We start from the raw sequence: 18,726 nt of genomic DNA on the forward strand, positions 1-18,726 counted from the left end.
AGCGTTGATGAACGCATAATATTACCGCATGTCAGCATGTTAGAGAAATTATTTTCTGTTACAATAAAACAAGACATTGTTTTGTTTGAGCTTTGCGCTAACGAGAGGGGAGAGAAGTCCCTGGACGTGCATGTATTAAAGGATGATAATTACATGCAAACTGAAGAGCTAAATCAAGGCGTGGTATGTGCATGTAACATTGGTCACGCAAGCTTTGGCAAGGAAAATTCAAAGTGCATTAATACTTGGAAAGAAGAGGAAACCTACGCTGACGGAAGGGAGCATGCGGGATGCCATTTATTTGGTTCGGTCAACAAGATAAATGAGAGGGATTTGTTTCTGTTTTTGCCACCTCCACGTAAAGAGGAAGTTTCACAATGTTGCAAGAGTCAGAGACTAGTACGTGATTTATTGTCATTAAAAGACACGGGCTGTGGTCCACCTCTAATCTCTATTCCTAATATAGTAGTTGATGAATGGGAATCATTTGGGTTCGGCGCGCCGGCCGAACACTCGGCCGGTCGCTTTCCCAGCTACGCTCACGGGCCCACGCACACAACTCATCTCCCACCCACCGCTTTTTATTTCGAGAAAGCTTATCCTCTACGCATTCTCTTCCCCCATGCGCTGCATCTCTCCTCTCAAATCCCAATCCGCCATGAAATCCCTTCCTCTTTTTCCTCTGATCCACGCCGACGAGCAAGCCACTCCGGTTAGCCAGCGCCGCCCCTTGAACCTTCCCCTTAGTCTACCCCCCATGATCCATGGCCACAGACGGCGGCGCTCTGGACCTGTGTGGCGGCGCTATGGACCTGTGTGGCGGCGCTCTGGACTTGGCGATGCGCCGTGCTGCAAGGGGCAGGTCCCCGTGCTGGAACCGTTGTTGTGCTAGACCATCGACGCGCCATACTGGAAGCTCTACGGCTGCCGTGCTGGAATCTGGCCACACTCGTGCTGGAACCGGTGAAGTAAATTGCTGGAACCGGCTACTCGATTTGCTACAACGGAGGATTCAAGACGTCGCATCCATGGCGGCGAAGGTATTTTTTGCTGGAACCGCGAGCTGATTTTGCTGGAGCCGGCTACTGGATTTGCTAGATCCTGCGAAATTTTTTGTTGCGACCGTCGGCGGCGACACCTATTTTGTTGTTGTAACCGGTATATATTTTTCTTGCCATCGGTGATTTGTTTTGCTACAACGGTTTCATTTTTTTGCTACATTCATTCACCGCTGAGCTGCGTCTTGCGACGGCGGTGACCTTTTTTGCTGCAACTGATGTAATTTTTGCTACGTCCGTTGAGGATTTTTGATACATCCTTTTTTCATGGTGGAGCTGCAGGCTCGACGACGGCGACGATGTTTTTTGTGTTGCAACCGTCGTTGCTTTTTGCTACGACCTATGATATTTTTTGTTACATTCATTTTTTTTCTTTTTTTGCTGAGATCGTGTGCTACATTCGACGACCTTGGGGTCCGGCGGGCCGCTGCACTCCAAGCAGCCGGCCCTACTGCTCGCCGGAGCCACGCATGGCGTGGCGGAGCCAAGCATCCACGTGAGGCGGGGTTTTTTTTTTCGCGAGGGCCGGGGAAGAGAAGGAGGCGCCATGGTGAAGGATGCATCTGCTTCAAGCGCAGCCTGTGCGCGAGGAAGGATGAGGCTTTGACCCGCTAGCGAGGGAGAAGATGCGATCTGGACGGTTATTATTTCGCGAATCGAACGATTGGGGCTTGACCGGCGGAACCTTTCGGCCGGCGCACCGGCGCCCAGTACTGGCCTTGATGAATAGTCTGCCGTTTATTTTTCGTTGGTTTTATTTCGTCCCATCACTTTCGCTGATTTTTTTTCGTCTCTTACCCCACGGCACCCCATCCCACGCAGCCAAAAAAAACAACACCCAGCAAGAAAAAAAAACCATGGACCCCATCCTTCGTTGCCCTTTCCCATCGATCCCATCTACCCCCGCCGCCGCCGTCCGAGGGGGAGACGACGCCGCCGCCGCCTCTGCAAGGCAGGGCGGTTTGAATCCCGCCGCTGCCGAACTCCGGGAAACGCCCGACGGCGTACCCTGGAAGGCCTGGATCAAGGAGGAGCACAGGTATACCCTGCCACCAAAATCTCAATTGCAATCCACGCATTAAAGCAGGACTCCCCGATCCGTCAGACAGATCCTGCCGTTGGCCGCGACCCTCGTCGTCTACCTCCACCGGCCATCCCGCACACCCTTGCTCTCCGTGCGTCGCGCCATTCCCCACCCCGTTGTGCCCCGCCTCTGTCCTAACCGTCGAAATCGGCCTCGCCGGCGGCGCCGCTCCCGTGTGCTTCGTGCTCCTGCGCTGCTGCCGTCGCGATGTCCGGGGGATCCATGGCGGCCAGCTGCTTGTCAACCACAACGAGCGGAGGTAGCGAGTTGGATTTGGCCACGCCTGAGGTGAGCGGAGCAGAGCAGCAGGGTCATACCTCCTGATTGAACAAAAATCTCATACGCTTGACTACACGAGTGAGTCTCGAATTTCTGTGTTTTCGCCTATTCATAAAAATGAATCCATCCGCCAGTGCGAACTCCTCTTGTTGCGTGATTTGGTTTGGAAAATAGGTCTGCAAGCAAATAGTATTGTGTGAGTTTGATAGATGGATCCCATCCACCTCCTTTTCGATTTATAATCCATCCACTGCCATGGATTTGTTCCAATCTATTCATGAAATTGTGCTTTGCTCATGAACTGTTGAATTAGGGGGCTCAAAATAATTACAAATTGATGTCATATCATTCAGTCTGTCATGTTCTTGTGGGCCGGCAGCGATTTCGTGGCCGCGGCATTGCGGCGCGGTGGCCGGGGGTCGCGGCGTCCCATGTGGGTGCAGTGGTCACGGCAGCAGGCACACACGACGGTGGTCGCGCATGGGGCTGCGCTGGTCTGTGACCACATGGTGGCGGAAGAAGGTCGTCTTCCCATAGCACTGCACGCTGGCCGCCATCTCCATCGGCGGCTGCACCAACAAGACAGGTATGCCGCCGCGCCCTCGACGTATTCCCTACTCCCGTGCACTCATGGAAGTCTGCATCGCTTCTTTTGCCCCATACGGCCTTGGCAGACTCCACTAGAAATTCCTATAAAGGGGATTTAGCTTAGGAGAACAATAGACAAATTCTATAACCAATTGTGAAATTTTTTCTGTTATTTAGTGTTCCTGAATTAGGTCAAGAATGTACTGCTTACATTGCAGACTGTATAATTCGGATGGGTCTTCTTCTACATGGTGACTATTGACGCAAAGAAGGATTGCACTTCGTTCCCATCTTCTACATAGCCTATACGTACGTGATTACTCAGATTTCAATTTAGTGTGAATATTCACTGTCATGATACTTGTCTGCATCAAGACGAGTTTGTCGGTGCTTAATCTGAAATTGTTGCATTTTTTGAAGCTAAATCGTGGTAAAATAGATACCAATTTTTAGGTTAATTCTTGGTCTGCAGTATGTTCATCCAGTAGAATGGATGCTTTTGAGTAGAAAAGTCTGAAAACTTGTTCAGATTTGATGTATGTTAATAGAAGCACTTCCCTTAGGTTTAGTTCTTGCTAAGTATCGTTTATAATATTCTGCGTTACGATAGGGCATAGTAGATTATAGTTGCCTTGGGCATCTAGCATTTTGGAAACTGTTGCAGTGCTGATAAATCAGTTCATGTTTTCATTAGTAACACCCTGTGATAAAGCCATTTACGTCATTTCACAAGCAGTCCAGCAGTCCTTAAATTTCTTGATGGTGGGAATAAGACGTACTTGACAATGCTCAGTTTTTGTGTCAGGCGTGTTGTGCTATTTCAGGAGGAATATGAAAAGGAGATCAATGACACCAGGTCCCACGAGCTCATGTAAGTTGAAGAGGCAAAAATTCTTGATAACGTGGAGCATACTCGCATTATCGTCATTTTGTAACCTATTAGGCCTTCATAATTCTTCATGGGATGTAAAATTGGTTGTATTATTAACAAAACTCATTAATATGAACAATCCAGGTATATTTGCACTTCTATAGATTGTGAAAGTTTCAAATATTTAACCACGCGGATATCACGATGATACATGTACAGATTGATGGAGTAGTAACTTCAATTTATTTCTTAAAATGTAAGAAATATGGATAAAATATGATAAGAATAGCAGAATTGTGTTTGCACGATGACGATGCACATGTTTTTCCGTGTGTATTGGTATACACTAGATGACTAGAATGTATATAGTACATCTTGTTTATCTTTTATTTTCACATGATTTATTTATCTTTTGGCATATTGGGCATCTTGCAGCTTTCTGAATGGTGCCTTGCTAGGATGACCCAAATTATGTTAGTGTCGGTACGTTTAGTTGGTGATGGTTTAGCGGGAGCGAGAGCTGCATCTGTAACTTACGTAACTTACCCATTGGATGTTGTTCGAACTCGCTTGGCAACACAGGTAACGTCCGTGATGTGTCCTGTTTAACTCTTTGGGATGTTCAGTCCATTGCTTATATTGCTGGTACAGGAGGGTGAGGCAGTGTCAAAGCTACTTAGCATTCTAAGATTGTGAACCAGTATATGGGTTTGCACATCTGAGTGCTGGTGATCTTCTTCGCGAAGAAGTTAAATGTGATATGGAGCAGGTAACAGTCTGCTTTCAGTTCCTGTAAATAAACTCTGACATTGTAATAATTTTCTTGATATCTTTTTAATGCCAGCCTCTTTCAGTTAGTACAATGATCAAGGATCTCATGTATGAAGGAAAGCTTGTGCCTTTTGAGATCATTGTCATGCTAATTAGTAAAGAACATGCTTGTGATTGGAAATAATAAGCTTTTGATTGATGGATCTCCGCAAAATGAATAACCGCCAATCATACGAGAATATTTAAGAATGCTTCTATGTACCTTCGATAGTGCCAATAGCAGATCAATCTCTTGTTGTGTGCTTCACACATGTGCATGTGTTTAACAGATTAAAATTGACCATGAGCTCGTACTATTAATTGATGGCTCAAGGGAAGAGACAGCGGCATATTCTTAGTTGAAATCAGGTGTGTACTTTTGATTAATTAGCCCCAACTTGGCTTGTTTGATTGCATGTCATCCAGTTTCATTGTCTTAGGGGAATAGATGATGACGCATGGACACCATTCGGTGGCAGTTTGATGTTTTTCAGGAATGAATTCCACTCGTTATTCAATACCACTATGAGAAAAGTAGTGAAATGCTGGCCGTCTGCAAAATGTACTGGTCCGTCTCGCGGTCTCACCCCAAAAACAGAGGAGAGGAGCAGGGAGCTCCTCCCTCACACTTGTCGGCTCCAAGGAGCCCCGCCACCATGCATGGAGAAGAGGAGCGCGAAGCTCCTTCGCGGTGTAAGGTTATCTCCACGCCACTAATATCCATTGTTGCATCTTGTAATTATTACTCCCTCTGTTCCTTTATATAAGGTGTATTTGTTTTTTGATAAAATTTCACAATGTAAGGTGCATTTGTTCTAATTCCTCGTAATTCCGATTTTGGCCCTTCAGAAAAAGGAAAGTATCTCTCCCCTGATTGCTTGTATCTCTCCTTGTAGAGAAAGAAAAGGAAACTATATCTCTCCTGATTGCGTGTATCTCTTTCTTTCCTAGCCTAAATGATTTAATTGTCGTTAATCTACGAATTAGACAAGGGTAATTTCGTCCTAAGTAGTCCATAATTCTGTGCCTTGGTTAACGTGCTGAAAATAATACACCTTAGATAAAGGAATGGAGGGAGTAATTTGGAATAAATCATGCAATTGGCATTTCTATATGTTTTACTCTGTCTTTTTTATAGGCAAACCAAGGCTGCAACGTTTGAATATTATACTCAGTCAGTTGCTCGACTACTTACAGTCCTATTACTTGAGACTTAATACTCGGCCAGCTGCCGTGTACATTGTTCTGACATAAATGCCACCATGTCTATGCACAAGTCAGAAGGAACTTACCATCTAAAAAGATGTCTAATTAGTGTGGTACATGCTTCAGTACTGCAAGTTGGAGTAGCAAGTAAGTATACATCAAAAGAAAGTGCTGCTTCACTACTACGTGCTTCAGCACTGACCATCTAAAAAGATGTCTAATTAGTGTGCATGAATCATGTTAATCCCGCAGTGCCTACCTGCACATTGATGCTCATACCTGACGGTGAGAGAAGTTGCATCTTGAGATTCAATTCTTTGATTTATGATGCCCAGCCATATGCACAATGAGAACATATATCCTTTTTACTAATCTCTGTTTTTCTAAGTTGAAACTATTTCTTTGTTACTTGGTTTGAGGACGGCAAAAGACTGGCCTTTTGCCGGACAGAGAAAAGACCGGCTTATTTTATTTTAACACAACATAGCAAGCTCCATATATTGCAGTTAGTACATGGCAGGATGCAGACTATGTGCAGTATTAGTGGTGTTTAGACTCCAAAATGGCAGTATTAGTGGTGTTTTAAAGAGAAAGATTCGTAAATGATGTTGTTCTCTACTAAGAAAATTCAGTAGTCGGTGTCACCATTGAGTGCCAATGTGATGGGCATTTAAGATTTAGATTCAGAACTCCTGGGTTCAACACAGATGGCTTCACTTCAATATTTTTCCCCATGTGGTTGATGGATGCGTACATATCTATGTACACTGGTACATATCCATCCATTCAACTTCAGTTTTGATGCATCGTGTATACTGAATCCTACATTATGTTGAGAAATTTAGATATATAAAAGTATCTGTAAGCCGACCACATACCACACATTTTAAAGGTTTATTTTCTCTACATCTGTACTAGCTTTGAACCAAGTATTTCTACCTTCTTTTTATTTGTTGCCAGAAATTAAGGAATGTCGATCTGATGTATTTTTACAACAATCAGCGTGTTGATGTGGAGCTTGTCCATTCGCGACATAACTTGTTTATGTGGGATGGTTGGATGATTGAAAGTCGGACGTACCATTAACGACGGTTGTGAGCATGGATTGGGGAGACGAAGATTATGGGAGCACAAGAAAGAAAAGAAGAAGAAAACACGTTGCGGAGTGTCGCGGCCTCCCAGTTCTTGGCCTCCGTCGGGTGGCTAGACCACGCCACATAGAAGACGAGGGTTATGTCAGTTAGGGGCCTCGGCAACGACGACGAGAATGGCCAGGTCGAAATCACAGGTGCGTGACGGCTGGAGACGGCCGCAGGGTCCAGAGATGGGGCGCACGGCGGATGTGTTCTACTTCCCATTGAGAGAATTCTGGTGGGTTTCTCTAATAGTATGCCAAACTAACTAACAATTGTAGTTAACTATACCGCAGCGGCGCACTTCTTATTTTGGGATTAAGCCTAATGCTTGCTCTACCAATCAAGTAGTACTGTTGTGAACTCATAGGTAAAACCATTCTCTATCCAATACAGTGTTAGCATAGCTTTACGTAGATTGGCATGGCTGATCTTCCCTTCCATTATTATTGCTACTTTATGTTTTAATTCCATTTTTCTTTACTTGTTCGGATCCATGTTCCAGTGACTTCCTGAACTTTTACTTGTTGATGGGAAGTTTCTATTTTAATTTTTCTTTCACTTTATCTTCAGGTTTACAGGGTTAATGGATCCATGTTTGAGTTTATAGAAGTGTGTTTACTTATCTAGCTTTCTGTTTTCATTCTGTTTGAAATCCATCGACATTTTCCAAAATTCCCTTATCAATGCACGAGTTTCCTTTCTTAATTAACATGTGAAGTTCCTTGTTCAACAATGATTTTTAGGCCAAATCAGAGGATGCAGGTTGTACCATTGAAGAGAGAAAATTATGAGAAAACTACAATATATGAGAGGCTTGGTTGATACCTTCAGAAAAGCTACATCCCAATAATGTTGTGGGTTACACCTTCTGGCTTGAAAATCAGCTTCATAACAAGAAAGTTGCAACACTATATTGGTGGATAATTGCATTAAATAAATGTTGTAATGGTGCATTTGTTTTTAGATTTCTATTAACCTGGTACCAAAAAGGTATGGGTGCATGCTCGATTTTTTTTAGCATTTGTGCATCTGACTATTCAAGCATCCTTGAGTGATACATATTTCTTTGTACATTGAAATGCAGTTGGAGAGCAAGGACCTTATATCAGTGGTGTTTATACTCCAAAATTGCAGTATCGGTGGTGTTTATACTCCAAAATTGCAGTATCAGTGGTGTTTAGATTCCAAAACCTATCTAGAGTAATCTGTCATTTGTTCTTCAAAGAGATTGCGTATCTGTTACCCCATGTCAGGTTCAGTACCTCTGGGTTCAAGATCTATAGCTACAAGTACTTTTGACTAGATTGTGGTCATATATGTGCTAATTCATGCTGATACGCATGCTCTTTGAACTTTTGAAAGGAATGGATGAAATCATCATCAGAGCTTCTGCAAATGGGATCTCTCTTGTAAGCCCCGCTATAGTTACTTCACTGGTCTGAACTTTGAGTAACTTGATATATGTGTCTCCCAGACAAAAATATTTTTATTTATTAGTTGTATACATCGTAGGTTAATACTCGTGGATGTTGAAGAAGTTAAATGCTATGTACTCTTTATTAGTTTGGTTTGAAATGAAAAGGATGGCAAGCTTCTTCAGTTTATTAGTTTTTGTTTGAAATGAGTTGTTTTTTAAATTAAAGTTATATGGTCTATAATTATTGCCGGGAAAAACAGAACCCCTGATTGTCTAATAATACACATGAGCTATGTACTTTCTATTTGTCTGGTTTGCATTCATGTTACGAGAAGCGGTCCTTCTACTACGTTGTTGCTTTTTTTTAATATACTACCAATCTATTCTGACTTAAAGCCTACCTATATATGTCTTAGAGCATCCACACGATGACATCAAGAACTTAAGGGCATCTCCCACTGGTAGAAAAAGAGGCTTCCGTCCAGCCCCATTAGTCGCGAAACTGTAGGAACCGCGACTAATGAAGTCTTTAGTCGCGGTTCGGCAGACGAACCGCGACCAAAGGCCTGGGCCCAGGGCGCTCGGTGGCCAGCTGGTGCACGTGAGGGGCTTTAGTCGCGGTTGGCCAGGCCAACCGCGACTAAAGCTCCTCCCCTATATATACCAGTTCAGCACGCTCACTTAGCCATTTGGTGCCACTTCTCTTCACAAGCTTCACAAGGGGGTGTAGGTTTGCTTTTGGTTCCTCTTATGCACACAAGGTGTTTGATGAAATGCCCTAAGAGGGTGAAACAAACATGATATGAAGTGTTGGAGCCACACTTGAGGTTCCTCATTTATTTTTTCCTCCTCGATCGCGGTTAGCAACTTGAACCTTTCATGCATGTGTGTCATTGATAAAATATGCATGTGTGCAGTTCATCATGCGATGATCCAAAGCGCCACATTGTTCTTTCAGGGAAAAGAAATATCGTGGGAGTGGAGGACAAGACAGACATGTCAGAAGATTATAATATATTTGGTGAAATTCCGCCCTTCAAAGTGAACATTGACCCAAGCATTAAGTTAAATGATGAGGATGCTCCATGGATACGGCACAATCGTAAGCAAGCAGGGACACAAGGGAAGAATTGATGTGTAATAATTTATTGTACCAAACTTTGTATTTGGTCGATGAACTGAATGATGTATCAAACCTTTTGTCAAACCTTCAAGGGGTTTTAAAATGAATTAGTTTTATTTTTCTGATTTTTTTGATATATAATTGTATTTTTAAGATTTTAAAATGAATTAGTTTTATTTTTCTGATTTTAAAAGGAAAAAGGAAGAAGAAGAAAGAAGGAAAAAGGAAGAAAAAACAGAAGAAAAAACAGAAGAAAAAAGGAAAAACAGAAGAAAAAAACAAACAGAAGAAAAACATAAGAAAAAACAGAAGAAAAAGGAAAAAGGAAAAAAGGAAGAAAAAAAGAAAATATGCCACCTACTGGGCCACCACGGCCTGAATACGACTAGAAACCCATTAAAGGGCCAGGATTCAGGCCCGCAGAAGGCCGAGTAGGCCCACAGGCACATAGTGACAGAATAGGCCCGTAAGCCTGCATTTGAGAGGAGCTCGAAGTGGTGAGCGCAGCCGCGCTTATAAACCACTGTCGAAGCCTCTCGGCTAGCGAGGTGGGACTAAACATCCCACCGCACCGCGCCAGTTCTAGCACAGACCTTTAGTCCCGGTTGGGGAGGCGGACCGCGACTAAAGGGTACCCTTTAGTCACGGTTGTTGTCCCCAACTGCGACTAAAGGGTCTTTCTGCGCGGGAACGGAAGCGGCGCCAAAACCCTTTAGTCCCGGTTGGGGAGGCGGACCGCGACTAAAGGGTACCTTTAGTCGCGGTCCGCCTCTCCAACCGCGACTAAAGGTGCGTCTATAAATACTGCACTTAGCAGTTTTGCCACTTCCCATTCTCCTCTCTCTCGACGCCGAAGCGCTGCCCCGACGCCGACGCCGAAGCCCTGCCCCGACGCCGACGCCGACGCCGAAGCCCTGCGCGCCGCCGCCCCCGTCCCCAGTGAGCGCCGCCTCCGCCCGTGCCCTGCCCTTGCCCGCCGCCCGTGCCTTGCGCCCTTGCCCGCCGCCCGCCGCCCGCCGCCCTGCCGCCCGCCGCCCGCTGGCCCTGCCTGCCGTCCTCCGCGCGCCGGCAGAAGAAGAAGAAGGAAGAAGAAAAAGGAAGAAGAAGAAGAAAGAAAAAGGAAAAAGGAAGAAGAAGAAAGAAGGAAGAAGAAAACAAAAGAAAAACAGAAGAAAAACAAGAAAAAGAAAGAAAAAAGGAAAAAGGAAGAAAAAAAGAAAAAGGAAGAAAGAAGAAAAAAAAGGAAGAAGAAAAAAAAAAGAAAGAAGAAAGAATATGTTTTGGAATTCATTAATATTTTTTTGTTTTGATGAATTTTTTTGTGTCTAATAAAATCAATTTTTTGAAATACACGAATAATTTTTAAATTCACGTGAACTATTCTGAAATCCCTAAACATTTTTTGAATACACAATATGTTTTTATTCCTGTTTTTTCCACAAAATCATCAACATTTTTTGAAAACCTTTTTTTTTGCAAAATCACAATGTTTTTGTATCCATGAACATTTTATGATTCATTTTTTTGAATTCACATACATTTTATGATTTCTCAAATATCTTTTTTCATTGCTATGTTTTGCTTAGTCCAGAAGCTCGTTTCCGACCATTTCAAGAGGAACTAGCTGGATGGTTCAGCAGGGAAGTCCTCCATCCTAAAGGAGAACACTATTACGAGGACGTAGAACTTTATATGCATTAAATCATGTATGGAAACTTGTTCAAAATTGTATATGGTCATCCGATGATATTGAATATATATTGTATATTCCTCTTGAATTCTTTTTGGTTCTAATTTCAAATTTATTTGAAATTGTACATTCATATGCATGTATGTAGTACCGTAGAATATATGAAACTCCTTCAAAATTAAAATAAAGCACAAAAGAAATAAAACAATACAAATTAAACAGAAAACAGGTTTAAGGGGGGGGGGCTAAAACCCTAAACCTGCGGCGGCCTTTAGTCGCGGTTGGCCAGAAGAACCGCGACTAAAGGTCCTCCGCCCCGACGGCCACCTGGCGCCCACGTGGACGGGCCTTTAGTCGCGGTTCTTAAGCAACCGCGACTAAAGGGGGGGGGGCCTTTAGTCGCGCCCGTTCGGTCGCGGTTGCGCAACCGCGACTAATGGCAGTTGCGAACCGCGACCAAAGGCCCTTTTTCCACCAGTGTCCAGCCGCGCCCCAGGAAGGCCTCCCCAGGCGATTTTTTCGCGCCGGCGCTGAAAAAACGGCTGGGTCGCGTCCCCAGGAGCCCGATTTTCGCCGGCTTGGACCGAAAACAGCGCCGGCGGACCCAGTCCGAACCCGGCGCACTGGGGGGCGCCGGGCGAGCTGTTTTGGCGCGAAAAAGATGCGGGCCAGCCGCGTCAGCGACTCGGCGCCTCGTCTTCCCCCAACGGCCTCGGTTCCCGCGGGGAATCAATGGCAAGGCTGCCGCCAGTCAGCCTTGCCATTGATTCCTCACGGGCGGCGCTTCACGGGACGGCGTGCCGACGCCTCCCTTCCCTCGCACGCGTACACACGGGCGCGGCCCGGCTATAAAAGTCGGCGCCCTCCATTCGCCTGTGCCCACACCAGCCTCGCCCTCGCCGCCATCCAGCCCCTCCCTCTCCCTCCCTTTCCCGAGCGCCGCCGCCCAGCCTCTCCCGAGCCCGCCCAGCCCGCCGTCGCCATGGTAGAACGCTTCCCCGGAGACGAGGCGGCGGCCAACGGCTTCGGCCGCCATTCGTTCCGCGAACAGGAGTCCTGGCTCCTGTTCCAGGCGAACATCCCGGCGCCGCCGGACATGCGCGCCGGGCCGACGGGGTGGAGGCTCAGCGCTGGGGGAGTGCCCATTCCCCCGTTGCCCGACGCCGTGGCGAAGCCGAAGTACTTCGCCGAGGAGGTCGAGATCGTGCGCGCGTCCCTCACCGACACCCAACTCTCCCTCCCACAGTACGCCGCCGACAACCACGCGGCCTGGGCGGCGTATTTCGAGCGCCGCCAGCAGCAGCGACTGGCGTCCACCAACGGCGTGCCGGTGGTCGGCGGCCGGCAGAACAGCGAGGGGCGCCACCTCTGGTGGGGCGTCCCTGGCCGCACACTCGAGGGCGTGCTCACGTACCTCGAGGGCGGCAACGACCCGCCGTTGGCGTACCCCCCGGCGCAGCACCACCGCGTCGGGCCATGGGCGCCAAGGAGGTTCGGGTCCTCCTCCTCCTCTTCCTTCTCCCGATCCTCGTCGCACTCCTCCGGCACTCCGGCCCTGCTTCGGCGTCAAGGCCGAGCCCGCGGCGGAGTCGCCGCTCGGCCGGCGCACTCGCAGCGCCGGCATCGTCATCAACGAGGGCGGCCGGCGCGCCTCCTCCTCGTCGGCTCCTCCGCGCTTCGTCAAGGTGAAGAGGGAGCCGGGGCTGGCGCCGGTGAAGACGGAGCCTGGGCTGGCGCCGGTGAAGACGGAGCCGGGGCTGGCGCCGGAGAATGCGGAGTTCGACGACGACGACGCGGCCCTAGAATGGGCGCGCCAGGACTCCATTGCGATGGAGAAGGCGCGCCGGGAGAAGGCGAAGGAGCGCCAGCGCGCCGCCCTGCGCCGCTTCGAGGAGCGTCGACGCGGCCGCGATGAAGACGGAGTCGTCGTCCTATGCGACAGCGACGACGACGACGCACCGCAGCCAGTCCGCCATGGCGACGCCGGGTCCAGCAGGGGCGCCCGCGTCAAGGAGGAGAAGGCCGACGACGACGATGGCGACGACGACTTCAGCCCCTTTCTTTTTTAATTAGGTTAATGTAATGAAAATGCGCGAATTTCGCCAAAATTTGCCATGTTTAGCCGAAATTTAACTACTTTTTATCATAACTTCGCCGAACGGTCCTTTTTTTTATACGCGCCTGGGGGCGGCCCTGGGGGCCGACGGCTGGGGACCGACTCGCCCCCAGGGCCATTTTTTGCGCCGGCTCACCCCCAGACGGCGCTTTTAGACGCCCCCTGGGGGGGCCAACGGCTGGAGATGCCCTAAGGGGTGAGAGGAATAGGGAGACAACAAGTTTGATTCCATGTTAACAAAAATTGACACAACATTTGATGTGATGTGGGTCTAAAGATACAGATTAGACATAACTAATATTGAGCCGCTAGAATATGTATGTTTCCATTGCAGCACACAGGCGATTAGCTAGATTTGAGGGGACCAGTTGCGACTTGATCACCTTTTTTCCTTTATCCTGTTCGCTCATTGATCGGGCGTGTATGTGGACGTTCGAGGAGGGCTGAGGGGACTGAATGTAAATGCTCTAACATTATTGTGTTTGATACTATGTGTGTTAGCTGATTGTCAAAAAATTATTCACGTTACGGTATTGTTCTCAGTTATTTTTATCTTCGTGAATTGTATCTTAAAAAAAATTTAAAGCCCGTGGCAACGCACGGGCGTTCTACTTGTATTATTCGGTTGCAAGTTTAGATTCTACCGAGATGTAAAAGGTAGTTTAAATAAGTAGGAGTTTTTTTACGTGAGTTAGTTTTTCCCTTGTCGATCAAGTTAGAAGGAGTTCGCTATACTACTATAAAGTCTAGCCCGTGAGTCATGTAAAGTTTAATTTATTTTTATATGAAATAGACACGATGTGTTTTTTAGGGTAAACATCCATATCAAGTTTTGGAGGGATCTTTAGAAAACCTCTGTGTTGCGATTTCTCTTCGTGGAAATTGTTTTGCGCGTGAGTACCTTCGTCGAGATTGGTTTTTTTATGTTGGGCCGCAAGGTTCAAACCCTCTACTTCGTGCACATCGCGTGCGCGGGCGAGAGGTTGCTACTGCTGATGGAGGAGTGTCGTGAAAGATCGGGCCGCAACAACAGATCGGATCTCACCACGAGATTCGGTACACATCATGTGGTATTCAGAGCAAAGGTTGCTCACGACACAATATTTTTCTTCGAGTTACTATTGAAGTTTTTTATCATGAGAAAAGATTGTAGCTCGCAAATGATGATGGCGGTGGAGAAGGATCCATTGCGGTCCTTGCCTTGGTACCAATGCTTTACGCGTGTGCGCGTCGGGCCGGCAAGTTGTGCAACGTTGATAAACTGCTATTCTAGTATCAATATGGTGAGTCAGACTATGGTTGATGCTTTGAACCTGTCGTTGATTGAACATCCAGAACCGTACGAGCTTTGGTGAAAGGACAAGTTTGTCAAGATCATGCATCGCGTTGAGGTACGGTTTATTCTATGTGGATATGAGGATATGGTCATGTGTGATGTGCTTCCTACGCACATACATACATGTTCAATATTGCTAGGAAAATCATGGACAGATAAAAGACAGTTGACATATCATTCGGTTGGCGAATTTTCTTTTGTTCGTGGAGGACAATACATACCACTTGATTCGTACACATCAGAGAAGTATATGGCTGATCGCAAGAAGCGGGATATTGCTCAAGCTGCATCAGAAGTAAAGAACAAGCAAGTTGAAGCCGCTGAAAATTTTCCAAGCATCGTTCAAACTGCAAATAAAAATATTGTTGAAGAGATTAATTTGAAACCGAGGACGGTTTCGTTTCAAGGAGAAGAGGATGATATGTCCGCGACTGATGCTAGCGTTAATGATCGCATAATATTACCGCATGTCAGCATGTTAGAGGAATTATTTTCTGTTACAATAAAATAAGACATTGTTTTGTTTGAGCTTTGCGCCAACGAGAGGGGAGAGAAATCCCTGGACGTGCATGTATTAAAGGATGATAATTACGTGCAAATTGAAGAGCTAAATCAAGGCGTGGCATGTGCATGCAACATTGCTCACGCAAGCTTTGGCAAGGAAAATTCAAAGTGCATTAATACTTGGAAAGAAGAGGAAACCTACGCTGATGGAAGGGAGCATGCGGGATGCCATTTATTTGGTTCGGTCAACAAGATAAATGAGAGGGATTTGTTTCTGTTTTTGCCACCTTCACGTAAAGAGGAAGTTTCACAATGTTGCAAGAGTCAGAGACTAGTACGTGATTTGTTGTCATTAAAAGACACGGCTTGGGGTCCACCTCTAATATTATTCGGTTGCAAGCTTAGATTCTACCGAGATGTAAAAGGTAGTTTAAATAAGTAGGAGTTTTTTTTACGTGAGTTAGTTTTTCCCTTGTCGATCAAGTTAGAAGGAGTTCGCTATACTACTATAAAGTCTAGGCCGTGAGTCCTGTAAAGTTTAAGTTATTTTTATATGAAATAGACACGATGTGTTTTTCAAGGTAGACATCCGTATCAAGTTTTGGAGGGATCTTTAGAAAACCTCTGTGTTGCGATTTCTCTTCGTGGAAATTGTTTTGCGCGTGAGTACCTTCGTCGAGATTGGTTTTCTCGTGCTGGGCCGCAAGGTTCAAACCCTCTACTTCGTGCACATCGCGTGCGCGGGCGAGAGATTGCTACTGCTGGTGGAGGAGTGTCGTGAAAGATCGAGCCGCAACAACAGATCGAATCTCACCACGAGGTTCGGTACACATGAAGATGAGCGTGAGCTTGGAAGTGGATTGCCCATATAAGCATTTCTTTATTGTTGCTATTAAAAAACTAAATGCCAAACGATTTTGTCTCATGATGGACGACTGTTGTTAGGGAGCATACTTTTTTTTTTGATTGAAATGTTGTAAAAGGGGGCATCACTATCCTCTTTCTGTTCCCTCGACTGCCCCGCCCAAGCATTAGTCGATTTGTTCGCAGCCGTTGGATTTGGAATGACCGGCCATATCACCTTCTTTCTCCTCCAACCGTTTTCCTCCCATCTCTAATGTTCATCATTATCATCTTTCTGTTCCCTTGATTGCTCCGCCCAAGCCGCCTGTCTCCGCCCCTCCCCCGACATGAGGGTGTTGCCACGCGCCGCCTCACCGCCTCGTCCTCCCCTCAATCGCCGCCCACCGCCATGTTTGTCCTCGCCCAATCATCCCTATAACCCTATCCCCCATCTCCAGCGCGGGCGATGCCCTCGTTCCCTTCCCACCCGGATTGGCACTAGTCAACTCTCTTCATCGCCTCCGCGTGAGATGTCATTGCTCGCTTTTGCTTGTAACATCCTTCCCGTCTCCAGTGTGGTTCTGATTCGGCCTCACCGGTCTCGAGCTCCTTGTTGGCACTCGTCACGTCGTCCCCGTCTTCGGCTTCTTTAAAAATCGACTGACGAGAGTGCACTTTTTAGGTACTTGAGAAATGACAGACGCGTAAAATCACCTTAGATTTTAGGGAAAGAAATCATCAGGCTATATTGTGTGTCTTGAGGCTTATGAGCACCGGTTGCACCACAAGCGCGATTCCCAAGATACGCTCTCAATATTTTGTGAAAAAACGGAATCCTAGCGTAGAGCCAAAAACAATCATGGATGCCTCACAAAATTTGCTTCCATCGATTCTCCTTACATGAATAGAACTTGCATATGAGATATCATAATAGATTGTCAGGTTCCGGCGGCTAACCTGATTATTGAGCTGCAGCATCTTACATTGCCTATTAGCCTATATATATGGGCTCAAGGCATGTGTTGAAGAATCTAAAACTGTACAACGGGCCAATATGTATCTTAGAATGACATCCAGTTTAGGAATACTAGATCGGAGCACAGATGATGGGGCACTAACAAAACCAAACTCAGTTGTTCCCGTCTGGTGTGCATGTGAGGTAGGAAAGTGATGATTAGATATCACAACAAGGAAACCCCTCTCTAATTGCAGAATCTCACAACCGTTTCTTGGATGATATGGAGCACATTATCCTTTTTTTTTCAGGCTAGCTGTTGACCGGAAACACTAATATCCCCTCAAGAGTCCAAAGAAAAAACACCCCTCATTATTTTCTGATGCTAAAGAGAAATAGCATGCAGCAAACATATATATAGCCCTTGATATGAAAAGAAAAACGAAGGAATACACTTCGGGCGTGTTTGGTTGCACGCATGCAGCCCAACCAGGTTCGCGTGGAATGTGCACAACCTATTTGGTTGCCTGGGCTGCATGCGGTTTGCGGCCCGCATGGACCTTAAAGCAGGCCGCAGCTTGGCCCGGTGGAAACTACCGAATCAGCAGTTTCTCGCGAGCATGGCTCGGCGCGGCCACGTGTACGACGGGGTTGGACGCCTCGGGCAGCGCGGGAGACGGATGGGACGCCTCATAACTGCCCCCCACTCTCCTGTCACCGCCTCGCTCGCACTGTTCCCTATCGCTCGCTCTCTCCCTCACCGCCCCTCCCTCTCCTCTCCTCTCCGCCAATGGCTCCGCCTCGCCCACCGTCGCGCCGCCCTCTGACCCCATTCGACCAGCGCACCGCTAGCATCCAGGAGCGCTGGCTGGCCGGGCTCCAGAACTCGGGGCGGGACCTAGCGTTGGCGCTGCAAGCGTCGTCCCCCATCTGCTGCCGGCCACCACGAGCGCCGGCCAATGCGATGCCGGCCGTTCCTGCTCCGCCGCCGATTCCGGACCTCGTGGTCCTGGGCTCGGCGCCGGCGCCGTGCACGGAGCCGCCGCTTCTTGGGACCCCATTGGGCAAGGGGTTTTCTTGACCCCTGTCCAAGGGTTTTCTGGTGTCGGTGGGCCATCCTCCTCATCCTCTGGCGTGGCGATGAGCACGGGGACGATGCCGCAGGCCATCGCCAGGGCCGGCTCCTCCTCTGCTCCGCCACCTCTCTCCTTCCCATCGGGTTTTTCACCCAGCCTCGGTTCGTTGCGGCTGCGCAAGCTTCGGTGAATCAATCCCCTCAATGTTGCTCGTAGATGTAGATTAGGGGTTTATTTTCTTAGGCATGTGCTAGTAGTTAGTGGATGCGATCTGATTAGATAGGATTGGAGTAGATCCGATTGGATTTAATCCCAATCGAATCCAAGCGGACCGATCTGTTCTTGGTTCCAATAGTGTGTGTCCTAGGATATTTTGTTTTTGCTACTGCTAGTGTGTCCTAGGATCTGTCATCATGCTAGTTAGTTGTGTTCATGCTAGTAGTTGTGTTCATGCTAGGGTTTGTGTTGATTGCTATACGTAAACGTAGTTGAACCATTTTAGGATGATGCCAAATGTGCATGGCTGAACATGGGTGCTATTGGCACTTGCACTTGCTATTTTTAGATGTTTCCATGCTTAGGCTAGTGCACTGATCAATGGACTTGCCCAACAGCAAGTGCCACTGATCAGTGG

At 47.1% G+C, this 18,726-nt stretch overlaps 1 protein-coding gene across 33 annotated transcripts; it reads left to right on the forward strand.

Annotated features, from left to right (window-relative positions):
• The first annotated feature begins 1,567 nt into the window (after positions 1-1,567).
• LOC123162271 (uncharacterized) lies at positions 1,568-8,636 on the forward strand. 33 transcript variants are annotated; one of them, XM_044580064.1, is made up of 13 exons: positions 1,568-2,097; positions 2,164-2,430; positions 2,801-3,007; positions 3,187-3,318; positions 3,803-3,880; positions 4,316-4,462; positions 4,532-4,649; positions 4,981-5,059; positions 5,170-5,388; positions 5,829-6,043; positions 6,149-7,399; positions 7,776-8,022; positions 8,117-8,636. In XM_044580064.1, the coding sequence occupies exons 1-4, from the start codon at positions 1,685-1,687 to the stop codon at positions 3,269-3,271; spliced, it is 972 nt and encodes a 323-aa protein (XP_044435999.1). In that variant the 5' UTR covers positions 1,568-1,684; the 3' UTR covers positions 3,272-3,318; positions 3,803-3,880; positions 4,316-4,462; positions 4,532-4,649; positions 4,981-5,059; positions 5,170-5,388; positions 5,829-6,043; positions 6,149-7,399; positions 7,776-8,022; positions 8,117-8,636. The 33 variants fall into 33 exon arrangements, 26 of the variants coding, with proteins under 26 accessions (XP_044435999.1, XP_044436002.1, XP_044436001.1 ...); XM_044580063.1 differs by having other exon boundaries at positions 1,569-2,097; positions 3,815-3,880; XM_044580070.1 differs by having other exon boundaries at positions 1,579-2,097; positions 3,228-3,318.
• The last annotated feature ends 10,090 nt before the right edge of the window (positions 8,637-18,726 follow it).

Source organism: Triticum aestivum, chromosome 7B (assembly GCF_018294505.1).
Source record: "Triticum aestivum cultivar Chinese Spring chromosome 7B, IWGSC CS RefSeq v2.1, whole genome shotgun sequence".
NCBI classification, from domain to species: domain Eukaryota; kingdom Viridiplantae; phylum Streptophyta; class Magnoliopsida; order Poales; family Poaceae; genus Triticum; species Triticum aestivum.